Source organism: Paroedura picta, chromosome 3, assembly GCF_049243985.1.
Source record: "Paroedura picta isolate Pp20150507F chromosome 3, Ppicta_v3.0, whole genome shotgun sequence".
NCBI lineage: Eukaryota > Metazoa > Chordata > Lepidosauria > Squamata > Gekkonidae > Paroedura > Paroedura picta.
Window position 1 is genome coordinate 90,941,413 of NC_135371.1, and position 13,473 is coordinate 90,954,885.

The 13,473-nt window shown below is 43.1% G+C and overlaps 1 protein-coding gene and 1 long non-coding RNA gene across 3 annotated transcripts in view; one reads left to right on the forward strand and one right to left on the reverse strand.

Annotated features, from left to right (window-relative positions):
* Window positions 1–4,391, reverse strand: part of DDX46 (DEAD-box helicase 46) — a 35,934-nt gene extending 31,543 nt beyond the window's left edge. For both annotated transcript variants that reach the window (XM_077326817.1, XM_077326816.1), the window contains exons 1-2: window positions 4,258–4,391; window positions 405–437 (exon numbers count right to left, since the gene is read on the reverse strand). In XM_077326817.1, coding sequence (XP_077182932.1) covers window positions 405–437; window positions 4,258–4,274 — 50 coding nt within the window. In that variant the 5' untranslated portion in view covers window positions 4,275–4,391. The remainder of the gene's footprint in view (window positions 1–404; window positions 438–4,257) is intronic.
* A 131-nt stretch (window positions 4,392–4,522) lies between these two features.
* LOC143832419 (uncharacterized) overlaps window positions 4,523–13,473 on the forward strand; it is a 53,250-nt gene continuing 44,299 nt past the window's right edge. The window contains exons 1-2 of the long non-coding RNA XR_013229254.1: window positions 4,523–4,636; window positions 6,797–6,901. This is a non-coding gene — a long non-coding RNA (uncharacterized LOC143832419). The remainder of the gene's footprint in view (window positions 4,637–6,796; window positions 6,902–13,473) is intronic.

A 13,473-nucleotide genomic window follows, 5' to 3' on the forward strand; every position in this document is an offset into this window, starting at 1 on the left:
TCCAGTAAAGCACACTATGTGCATTAAATTCTGTGGGCGTCATATCCCACATGGCTTACTGATCAGGACAGGAGATAAAAAAACCAAGACCTGGCAGCTTCATCAGGCCAACTAGTCTGTCCCCACAGCAGACTTCAATGCATTCTGTGCTCACCCACAATGAAAAGATGGGATAGCCTCTTACGTGCACACTTCAAAATGGAGAGCGGGAGGATGTGGAGAATGTGCAAGAGGAAAAAGAGAAAATGTGTGCTGAAACGGTGATAGCTTTTTCATCAAGAAGCTTATTTTACCTTGCCATACATAGAACCCAATTAACACTCTAGGCTGAAATATATGTCTACAAAGATCAAAATATATGTCTACAAAGATCAAAAACTATAATTTAAAACAGATTAACTCACTGTTTTTGTTTGGACAACTGCTGCTTTGTTGATCTAAGAAAAAGAGATAAATTAGGGTAAGCAAATTAGGAGCACAGGTTGACTACCCCTGTTCTAGTGGACCAATTTCTGTTGATTCTGCATGAAACTCCTTAATTCTGCCTAACATAAAAGGCCACAATACAGGCATGCTTTCCTCCAGTTTTTCTTAAAACCACATCTATGTGCAACCTATTACAATCAATGCACAAACAAGTCAAGTCAAGTCTTTATTATTATGGTACTAGACCAGTAGTCAAATTACAAGATACATAAAAACATCTGGCATTAACAAGATAAAAGAATAATTGATAACTAAAATATTATAAAAGAAGATAAAAACGTTCCAGCTATAAGAATCATTCTGGTTTTAAAACTCACAAGCATTATCTCAAGCAATTGAGACTATCTCTACCTAAGTTGCTCCAAATCCACCCAGCTCTTCCTTGTTTTGATAGCTCTCCAAGCAAATCTGGCCACAACAGAAGTTATTTCTGTGCTTTTGTCTGACAACATGTCTGTGATTGCCTCTGAGTTGGGCTTATTCTGTAGGGAAGGTATAAGTTCTCCCCTGAATTGATCATATAGCCTACATTGGAGTAATACATGTTCAGATGTCTCAATGCTCCCATCCTGGCAGATGCATAAACGATCACAGATGGGTATTTTTTTGAATAAGCCTTCCCTAAAAGCGGATGGGAGCATGTTATATCGTAAGAGAGTAAATGATCTCCTATGTTCTGGGAAAACAAGATTAGATAAATAAGGTAATGGCCTCAAATTATTAAGTGGAAGCATTGGAAAAAGTGGATTTTTTACTTGATTGAAATCCTGTTGGCGATGGATATCTAGGATTCTTTGTTTTATCGTTTCCTTTGCTCGGTTGAAACTCAGACAGTATTAACTGTTTGGATAGGCCATATGCACAAACAATGTGCCATGCCAGACAAGAGATACGTACTTTATGTAGTATGAAATTGGCTTTCAACCATAGCGAATCCATTTGCCTTAAAGGACAGGCTTCACATGTACAAGATAACCAGCTATCTCAACTGCTCTAACAGAATTTCAACACCTGATGTGCAAATTTCATGAATACTAGAGGAGATATAGTCATAGTTGTTGAGAGATTTTTGTAAGCAGGAATGAAATGCTCAAAGTAACCATACTGTACATTAAACAAAAATGAAACAAGTATAAGCCCTTTAGCCCTGTTCTACTTTAAAATACATGCAAGTAGAGACCCCCCACTGTATTTTAAGTGAAATTAGATATCTCGATAACCACAGTATGTGTATTCTGACCTCAACTATTCATAGGACTGCATGCATTCATACATCAATCCAATATTAAAAACCACAGGCTAAATAAGCCTTTCTCAACCTTTTTGTCATTGAGAAACCCTTGAAACATTCTTCAGGCTGCGAGAAAGCCCAGAAATTATGTCAGCAGGCCACATCTTCCTGCCACCCCCCTGGAAATTACATATAATCAGGAGTGGCATCACCCAGACACTCCCACTGGATGTGACATTACCAGACCACTCCCACAGCCCTGGAAGTGAAAGCACACAAGTATTTCGAGATTATTTGTTAACAGAACTATGCCTGCGTTCTGGGTTGGCTACTAGTTTGCTTTCCTTCATCAAAGGTGTGAGCCTGCAGAAACAGGGCCAGGGCAGGCCTATGCCACTCTGCCACCTCCACCTCCCCCAATGTCCCTCTCCCACTCACAGTTAAGTAAAAATGAGAGTACTTACTTCTCTGTATTCCAATTCCAATCACTACCACATATGGCAAGCCATGGCCATCTGGGGGCCCCTCTCCACCCCCTCCATGCCCATCATTGGCTACTGGGGGAGGGGTTGTCTATATCAGGGGTAGCCAACCTGTGATCCTCCAGATGTCCATGGACTACAATTCCCACGAGCCCCTGCCAACAAATGCATCTGGAAGAACACAGGTTGACTACCCCTGGTCTATATGACCATATATGGTCAATCACCCAATACATTTTTAATGTTTTAAAAAATATATAAAAAATTAATTAACTCCCACCTAATCAGCAAAACCACTCTGGGGCTGTCACAAAGACCTGGTTAAGAAGAGGAAGAAGAAGAGTTGGTTCTTATATGCCGCTTTTCCCTACCCGAAGGAGGCTCAAAGCGGCTTACAGTCGCCTTCCCATTCCTCTCCCCACAACAGACACCCTGTGAGGTGGGTGAGGCTGAGAGAGCCCTGATATCACTGCTCAGTCAGAACAGTTTTATCAGTGCCGTGGCGAGCCCAAGGTCACCAAGCTGGCTGCATGTGGGGGAGTGCAGAATCGAACCTGGCATGTCAGATTAGAAGTCCGCACTCCTAACCACTACACCAAACTGGGCTAAATTCATGGTTCCAGATTCTCTAAACAAACAATGGCTTATCACGGCCTAAATCTATTATGGTAAGAGTATGTTGGGAGATAAGGTTTAAAAAGTACTCTAATTAAGTTTATGATTACACTACTGCTGTATGTGGGGCTGTCAAAGCTTCCACTACCACAAAAACACAACAGCTTGGATCCTACCATGGCTGATCTAGTATGAGCATGCAACAATTATACCTAAAAGCCTGAATTGCCAATACATTTCTAGGCACAGCTCAAAATGATAGTTTTTACCTCAGAATTAGACTAAAACTCAATATTTTATCTATTTTCCCAATCTCTGACTTTTGGGGATACTTTACTTCAGTGGTCCCCAACCTTTTAATCACCGGGACCACTCAACGCTTGACAATTTTACTGAGGCCCGGTGTGGGGGAGGGGGGAGGGAGAGTTTACTCCTCTATTCTCAACCACTGCCCTAATGCTCTCTGATCGCTATGGTAATGTTTAAACATCCCTTCAAAATAAGATACAGACACGCCACAACAATGAACATAAGGAACATTTTATTTTCATGGAAATATTAACTCATGACAATGACAAATCAGTGGGAACCGTGAGTTTGTTTCTCTGCATCAAGATAGTCCCATCTGGGAGTGAGACAATGACACCCGAAGTGTGTTGTAAAGGCCGGGGGTGATGAAGTAAAGGGCGGGGGGGGGGGGGAGAAGGTGTCATTCGGGGCCCACCTCCAATTAGTCGACGGACCACATGTGGTCTGTGGCCCACAGGTTGGGGATCGCTACTTTACTTGACATAACTTGATAAATAAATGCCGTGTGTGGGGTAAATAGGAACAGAAGGTTCAAGGTAATTGTAGTAGCTTCTTGCTCCTGGAACCCTGTTTGAGCATATATTCCAGAAAGTCCACAGTAAACAGAAGGTAAAATTTTGCACTTCACAGTTCCACTGTATTTTATTTCTTTGTTAAAATGATGTTTACTGCTTGTGTAACCACCACACTAAGAACTGGAGCTTAATTATATTTTCTAAATCCCCAATTAACAATAAGTGACAACAGACGCGCCGCTGAAATGTACAAGAACGGAAATCCACTAAGTACATTAGTATATCATAGTTACTACCGCCCCATCCGCAGGCCTGGAGAAAAGAGGGACTGGAAAATCGAGATTCAAAGAAGTCCACAATAGAGAAGCAGCACGAGGGGGCTGGGAAGGATATTCCAAACGCCTCGCACCACCAGGAAGCACCAGGGGCCCCCGAGGGCCCGGAGACGCTGAGGGGCAACCGAATGGAGAGCCCCCCTCCTCCTTCGGCCGCCTTACAGGCCAGGCCAGGCCAGGCCCGCTCCCCACGAGAGAGAGGCCTATCCTGGGCCGGCTTCGTCTCCCTGCCCCGCTCCCGCCCGCCCGCCCGCCCGGGCTCCCCCGACGCGGCCTCCGCTCACCTGGACTCCCGGCCCATGGCGGCCCCGCGCGGAGAAACAGCACGGCCGCCTGCTCGGTCTGGCGCGACCCCTCACGGGCTCAGCGGCGACATCCCCGGAACGCAAACGGAGGAAAGGAATCGAGGAACCGAGGGCGGAAGGAGAGGCCGCCCCCACCTCCGTAGGCGAGCTCGCAGCGGCCCCTGGTGCTCGGAGGAGCCAAGTGCGGCGAGGAGATCCGGGAGGTTGTCGGTCTGAGGCGACTAAACGGCCAGGCTCCGAGCAAATTCAGGATCAACCTGCGCGTGCGCGCTTTACTTTACTATCAGCTTTCTCGGACTAGACTAGAGCCCACTTCTGATGCGGGCATATGCCCGGGAACAACAGGGATCTCAGCGGGGTACGGTGCCATAGGAGTAGGGTTGCCAGATCCAGGTCGGGAAACTCCTGGGGATTTGGGGATAGACCCCAGGAAAGGCATAGACTCCTGTGGGTTACAGTACCATGGAATCCACCCTCCGAAGCAGCCATTTTCTCCAAGGGAAATGATATCTGTAGTTTGGCGATAAACTGTAATTCTGGGGGATTCCAGGTCCTACCTGGAGGCTGGCATCTAAAGATGGTTGCTGTGCTGTTGTACCTCATTAAGGTCCCTGTCCTCTCCAGGCTTTCTTTTGGTTTTCCTTTAAGGAAACTTGTCTGGACATCAGCCATCACTATCACTAATAGCTATAAGAGAACACCAGGCCCCGCTTTGAGGTTCCTAGCTTTCATCCCAGGATATTTCTGAAAGCGTTCCTGCTTTCAAAGCAGCACCAAAATTAGCTCTTGCACAGGGGAGAGAACAGGTACAAGCATGATTCATTGTGTGGCCCCTGGACCCTCTGCCTATACTACTTCCTGTTGTGCAGGAAGTTTAGTATAGGACTAAAATTGGCCCAGATAGAGAGACCATGAAGTTGCTCCCATTTGAAAAAGTGATACAGATGTTTTGTATGTGGTAACTTCATCATTTTGCAAACACCACCCACATAGGCCATAATTGTCTCTTTTAGGTCTGATGCATGTAAATCTTCAACGTAGCCATTGTTTAATGAGCAATTTTGTCAGCACTCCAAATACAAAATTTGGCCCCTACAATGCAGAACCTCCCAAGCTGTAGTCAGCTTATTTGCATATAGCCATAAGCCATTACAAAATGAATTACAATTATTAAAATATTTCAAAACTACAAAAAATATAAATTTGAATATACCTACTAATCATTTAAAAATATTCAGTCTGTGTATGTCAGACTAGAGATTCTAGATATTTACTCTCTTTAGCACAGTGGTTCTCAACCTGGGGGTCGAACGACCCTTTCACAGGGGTCACGGCAGGGTGAGCATCTTGACCGGGGGGGGGCACTGCCGCTGTTGGCGCACCCAAGTAACAGTCTTTGCAAAGGCCAATCCCCAAGACCACAACGGATTGTGAAATCCGAAGGGAAACTTTATCCAAAAGACTAACACAGAAGGCATCTACAGGCAAAATTCGATGAACAACCTCTTTGGCAGAGACAAAGGATCAATAGCCCCACATAGGGTACTTATACAGGAGACCAAATAGGGGAAGGGCGAAGAGGGGTGCACAAGGCGGGAAAGTACACTGGTTCTCAGAAGGGCCATTACAAGTGTTGAGACTTCACAGCTTCTGGCAAAGTCAGTGAGAGCAGGAATAGATAAGGTGTTCTGGCAGTGAGACACTTTGGTATGCAGAGGGAGGACAGGAACCAACAAGCGATTTATGGCTTTGTGACAACAGTCCGGGTCAGGAACCGGGGTTCATGACATCATGCAGGTGCCTGCTCAGCCGCTCCAGCAATGCCCCCAGAAAAAAAACAATTTATATACAACAATGAACAATGGATCTTCATGCCATTGGTCAGTTTCGGTTTAATTTATGGGAAAGAATACTTGCATAGTTTTATGGTTAGGGATCACCACAACATGAGGAACTGTATTAAAATGTCACGGCATTAGGAAGATTGAGAACCACTTCTTTAGCCCTTATTTTCTTAGGAACTCCCAAGCAGAAATCTGGCCAATGCAGATCTTATTCTTGGGTTCAAGCTCTCTAGACACTGCACCACTTGCTGATATGGCTATCACCTATTACAGCCAGGCCTATGGGCAAATTAGCACTTACTTTTACTAGCTTCACATTGCAGATTTCTTACTTCTGCAGCTAATTGGACAAAGTAGCTTAGCCTTTACAGCTAAAACACAAGCCACCCCTGGTGCAAATGGTCCAGGACCTGTTTTCTGCACTCGAAAAGACTTAATTTCCACAATTCTCACTCTAGATTAAAAAAATAACGGATGTAGCTTGGTAAAGTACCAGATAAATAGATTTATCTTGTTCAACCTCAGTTATTCTTCTCATATGGGGCATACTATTGTCACAGAAGACTACACCAAGGAAGCACTTATATGTGACTGCACTGACAACTTATACTCCTTGTCACTACTGTAAACCACGGAGTTTGAGTAATTATTAAACAGAATTTTTTTCTGAACAGGCCTAGAAAACCAGATTTCAACATTACTACTGCATCTAGATTTCAATATTTTCACGCCATTCGCTGGAACTACTTCATTCCAAGTACTTTCATTATATGAATATGGTATGTATAATCAGCAACTCTAGAAGGTACTAATACACTTGGTCCAATGAAATCCTGACGTCATTTTTCCACATGAACTCAAGAACTGAACTGGAATTCTCAGTACACGAAATAATGTTCATTGAAGTTCTTATACTACCCCTAATTATGAAATGATTGTAAACAACAGTATGAGGGAAGCAATAAAATTAAAGCTGAATACCTCATCTATAAATATTTAGGTTTCCTGTTCACCCTTGACCATAAAAGTCAATCAAAATAGGAAGTTTAGAAGTACCAAATTTTGTAGAGCTACAGCAAGAAGTGATTTTTAAAAAGGAGTTATGAATATGTCATTTGTAACTTCATTGTTACAGTCAGCTTATAGACACATTTTCTGCTCTAGATCCTCACTTTCTAAACAATGATCCTTATTATGTAAGTTATATGTATATATGTCTTGCAGTCAAAACAATGAATTTAAAACATCTAGTTTTGAATTACAGAGCATTTCACAAGGTTACCAGAGTACTCAATTAAGAAGCATAAAACTTTTAGCAATGAGAATACAAAGCAAGCCCTGGCCTATAGAAAATACCATATAGGCCCATTATGCACGGCCGCCGAAACGGCGATTTCGGGTCACATGGAAAACACGGAGGGGGAAGACGCGAAGCACACCGGTTATGCACGGGACGGGGCGCGACGGCAGCAAAACCCAGAGTAACCAATTATGCATGCGGCGATCCCAGTGCCGCTTCTGGTTGCGCCCCGGTCACCCGGAAGCTGCGCTTTCTTCCGTGTTTCACTAACGTGGCTTTTTCGGCGGCATGCACCAAAGCTGCGGCCGGTTGCGGCCGGCTCCGTGCGTTATCGGTGATTTTAGTCGCCGCCATTCCACCCCGAATGTGCGTTATTCCCCCCATGCATAATGGGTCAAACTAAGCCTCAGTAATGACCAAGAAGTGTGTTACTTTCTCTTCTGAACAGGACTTTAGATTTCCTTAAAATTTAAACTGTTCATAGTGAAAAATTACATTTGGTCCAGATCCAAAACTTCCTATCATTTTCTCCGGTTTAATTCTATTCCAAAATACAAAGGGTGTCATCGTACTTTTGACATACTTTCACTCAAATAAGCTTCAAATATGTAAATCTGTTCATTGTATGCCATAATCTTCTTGTCCATTTGTCTGTTATGGGAAGTAATTCCTTTTTTTGGCAGAGGCTGTGTAAGTAACATCTACACATCAGAGCTATTCCAGTTCTCCTTCTCTAGAGCTAAGTGATTTACAGCAGTAAAGGCAGGCAGCTATCCAACATAGACAATAAAGGGCTTCCTGCTCACATATGGTGCTCTTTGGAAATAAATTATTGCTGCCTATAGATTGCATGCAAGATACTGAGAAACGAAGCTGTGTTCCAAAACCCATATTTCTAAATGAATTCATACCTTAAAACATGATTTTAAAATACTATTTTCTCCTCCCCAAAAACATTTTACATCACTATTTATTTCTTGATGTTTATTTATTTACCGTATTTATATTTATATACCGGCACTCTCAAATGTATCATGGCGGTTTACAAAATCCATATAATCAATAAAATCCCCTAAAATCACCCATTAAACAAATTAGAACTATAACGTAATATAAAGATGGCAGACAATAAAATACATACCCATTCCCCTCTCCGTTCAGCATGGGTCTATCACTCTATCTGGGAGCAAGGAACTTAGTTGATTTCAGCTAGAGATCCTCAGCTGAGACCATCGGGTCCCACTCTGGCCTCAACCATATCCCTGGCGGAAGAGCTCCATCTTGCAGGCCCTGTGGAAAGCTGACAAATCCCGCAGGGCCTATAGCTCTTCCGGGAGCTCATTCCACCAGGTTGGGGCCAGGGCCAAAAAAGCCCTGGCCCTGGTCAAGGCCAGGTGTATGTCCGGGGGGGCCTGAGACAACCAGTAAATTCATACCTGCAGAACAAAGAGCCCTGCAGGGGGCATAAGCAGATAAGCCATCCCGCAGATAAGTAGGACCCAGGCTGTGTAAAGCCTTAAAGGTTAGAACCAAAACCTTAAACTTGATAATGAAGCAGACTGGTAATCAGTGCAGATGGTGTAGCACCGGCTGAATTTGGGCCTTCCACAGTGTTCCAGTGAGGACCCTTGCAGCCGCATTTTTTACCAGCTGCAATCCTGGATACTGGTGCCAGTCTTAATTGCACCCCATCCAGGCATGGGAGGCACACTTCCTGATTAAATATAAAGACATTTTAACTAAGACAGGAAAACTTTAAAACATCCCAAACTTAAGAGGATTGAATATTCAATGCTTAGAGTACAACAAATTGCTTTCCAGATTCAACTCAGAGTTTAGCAAACTGGTAGAACTGGGAGCTCCCTTTCCAGAATTTCAGAATATACTTGTACAAACTAAACCACACTTACAAAGTCAAGATATATAAATTCCTGTTAAGATATGAACCGAAACAGAAGTGGTTAAGAATTGTATGATTAAATAGATGCAGAATATTGGAACCACTGTTACATTAGAATCATGGGAGCATACATGAGCCAAAGTGTCATGAACCCCTAGTTCCTGACGTGTGGTTTCCATCCCCTTTGAGGTTGTTTTATTTCTTTATGATCCCGGATCTCCCACTGAGCTGTGGCACCTCCCTAAGTCCTTTTGGCAGTCCCCCTCCCATCTCCTCCTTGCATTTCAAAGGCTCATCCCACAGTCCCTCCCTTATCTCCTCGTTCAAGGCTAAATGCAGCCCAAACAACAGATGTTGAGATGGGCTGTTTTGGCATCTTCTAGATCAGAGAGCAATATTGCCTTTTTCCGTGTAAATCCGTGTTCCCGCCAAAATGCTACCTCTACCCCCCCCTACCCAATCCAAGTATATATTCTATAGAAGCCCCTTTCTCTGTCAAGATTCCTAAGAGCTTACATGATGTGATAATCCCTATCCTGATTCTCCAAATAAATACTTTTGCTTAAAGCTTTAACCTGAAGCTCAAGAGTGATGCCTATTGCGTGAATCTGCTGTGTCTCAGCTGCTTGGTTCCTGACACAAAGCGCCTAATTTAACTAATAGTCAGATATTGAGAGAAGATGTTTTACAGATGGTATATAACACCAAATGTAATGGCAAAAATGTCAAAAGGTTGTGATAATAAGTGTTGAAAATGTCATGGAAAAGTGGGTTCCTTTTTTGATACATGGAGATATGGTATTGTGTATGGATTTGGGGCCAAAATACATGCAATCTTAGAAGAAATTTTTACTCATAAGTTTCTATTGAAACCTGAATCTATGCTGTTAAGTATATGTCTGGAATCTTTTCCCCCTCATACCAGGAATCTATTTTTCTACACTATGACGACGGCAAGATTAGTATTAGCCAAGAATTGGAAATCCCAAGATATACCAATGGTTGACTCTTAACTAGACAAACTTGCTGATCTGGCAAAAATGGCAAAACTTACACCTATGGTAAATAGATAGTCTGATGAAGAATTTCGAGAGCAATGGCGCTTCTATTTGGACTCACTAAATGAGGCGTGAGATAAGAAAAGATTGGGTCGCAAAGGGAAGGGGGAATACTATGTTTGAAACTTTTTCTTTTTGTAAATTCTGATAAAATAAAGATATTAATTTTTTTTAAAGGAAGGCTGAGAACAGCTGATTACAAAAATCAGTAAAGAAAGCAAGACATTTGGCCTTTTCTTAAATGTTAAAAATTAAAGACAAAAATATGACCTCAAAGAACAGACATGTCACAATAGCAAATTATAAAGAGAATTAATTTTTCTTGGATCACAAATGGATCAGAGTGATGGTTGCAGTATAAAGGTAAAGGTATCCCCTGTGCAAGCACCGAGTCATGTCTGACCCTTGGGGTGACGCCCTCTAGCGTTTTCATGGCAGACTCAATACAGGGTGGTTTGCCAGTGCCTTCCCCAGTCATTACCGTTTACCCCCCAGCAAGCTGGGTACTCATTTTACCGACCTCGGAAGGATGGAAGGCTGAGTCAACCTTGAGCCGGCTGCTAGGATTGAACTCCCAGCCTTATGGGCAAAGCTTTCAGACGGCTGCCTTACCACTCTGCGCCACAAGAGGCTCTTGGTTGCAGTATGGAATATGTCAAATTGCTCTAGGTTGCTCAGCAATTATAAGTTTGAACTGAGTATGGAAAAGCAAGAACATTAGCCTCATTACCAAATATAGATTAGTTCAATCTATCATATTTCCAGGAGCTACTTATGGCTGTAAAAGTTGGACGATAAGGAAACCGGACAGGAGAGTTGATTTGTTTGAACTCTGGTGCCAGAGAAGGCTTCTGTGGATTCCATGGATAGCAAAAATCATGACCAAGGAAATACTACAGCACATAAAGCCTGATCACTGTAATTATGAAACTCCGGCTCACTTACTTTGGCGAACTTTGTGATCCAACTCAATGGAGAGAGCAATTATGCTAGGACTGGTCAGTGGTAAAAGGAAACCAGGCTGACAGAGAACATGGTGGTTAGTTATGATCAAAATGGGCACCGCCCAATGTGTTATACAATCTAAACGAATGGTGCAAGATTGAAAGACGTGGAGACAGCTGAGCCAAAAGATTACCAAGAGTCCGACACCACTGAATGGCTAACATCAAGCCGGTGTACTCAGAAGACATCTGATAAACTGAAGAAAGCATAAGTAATAGACATTATGTCAATGCCAAAAAGGGACATGGACTAGGTAGAAAATAATGTAGTGAAAGCAAGATAATAAATGACAAAAAGATAATATATACTGTACAGTCATGCAGGCTACAGACCCATTCTTTTTATTTAAGCACCTTCATGAAGCACTGCATTATAATATAGCCCTATATTATATTAAAATGTCCTCCTGAACAATTCCGGCATTCCACAAACTATTTAAAATAGGTGTGGGGCCTTCCTGACTTCCTTAAGCAAGCTATTCCACAAGCTGGGGGCATTAACAGAAAATGCATTTGCACAGGCAGTTGTTGATTTCACATATTTGCAGGGCAGTATCTACAGAAGGTCCTCATCAGATGAACAAAACTGTCATGGCAAGGAATAGAAGTGGTCCTGCAGGTATGAGAGTCCAAGGCCCTGTATTTATTTTTTATTTATTATTTGATTTATATCCCTCCCCTCACTTGCATCCCAAGGTGGCTAACAACATTGTAAGATTACAGTAAGCCACTACGATTAGTAAAATAGTTCCATTAAAAATATAGGTGGTGCAAATAAACATCCAGCAGCTGATAGAAACAGAATTCATCCTCCTTGGTCTCAGGGGCTTTGTACTTGATTGCCAGTACCTTGAATTGAGCCCAGTAACTGATGAGCAGCCGAATGAGTGTTCTACGCACGCTAAATCCAGATAGTAGCCAAGCAGCATCATTTTGTACCACTGGAACCTCTGAGTTGACTTGAAGGACAGACCAATGTTAAGTTAATTGTTGTTGTTGTTGTTGTTATGTGCGAAGTCGTGTCCGACCCATCGCGACCCCATGGACAATGATCCTCCAGGCCTTCCTGTCCTCTACCATTCCCCGGAGTCCATTTAAGTTTGCACCTACTGCTTCAGTGACTCCATCCAGCCATCTCATTCTCTGTCGTCCCCTTCTTCTTTTGCCCTCGATCGCTCCCAGCATTAGGCTCTTCTCCAGGGAGTCCTTCCTTCTCATGAGGTGGCCAAAGTATTTGAGTTTCATCTTCAGGATCTGGCCTTCTAAAGAGCAGTCAGGGTTGATCTCCTCTAGGACTGACCGGTTTGTTCGCCTTGCAGTCCAAGGGACTCGCAAGAGTCTTCTCCAGCACCAGAGTTCAAAAGCCTCAATTCTTTGACGCTCGGCCTTCCTTATGGTCCAACTTTCGCAGCCATACATTGCAACTGGGAAGACCATAGCCTTGACTAAACGCACTTTTGTTGGCAGGGTGATGTCTCTGCTTTTTAGGATGCTGTCTAGATTTGCCATAGCTTTCCTCCCCAGGAGCAAGCGTCTTTCAATTTCTTTGCTGCAGTCCCCATCTGCAGTGATCTTAGAGCCCAGGAAAATAAAATCTGTCACTATCTCCATTTCTTCCCCATCTATATGCCAGGAATTGAGAGGGCCGGATGCCATGATCTTTGTTTTCTTGATGTTGAGTTTCAAGCCAACTTTTGCACTCTCCTCCTTCACCCGCATCAACAGGCTCTTTAGTTCCTCTTCACTTTCTGCCATTAGAGTGGTATCATCTGCATATCTGAGGTTGTTGATATTTCTCCCTGCAATCTTGATCCCAATTTGTGACTCCTCTAATCCCGCATTTCTCATGATGTGCTCTGCATACAAGTTAAATAGGCAAGGCGACAGTATGCAGCCTTGCCGAACTCCTTTCTCAATTTTGAACCAGTCAGTGATTCCATGTTCAGTTCTCACTGTTGCTTCTTGACCTGCATATAAATTTCTCAAGAGACAAATAAGATGCTCAGGTATTCCCATCTCTTTAAGAACTTGCCACAATTTGTTGTGCTCCACACAATCAAAGGCTTTAGCATAGTCAATGAAGCAGAAG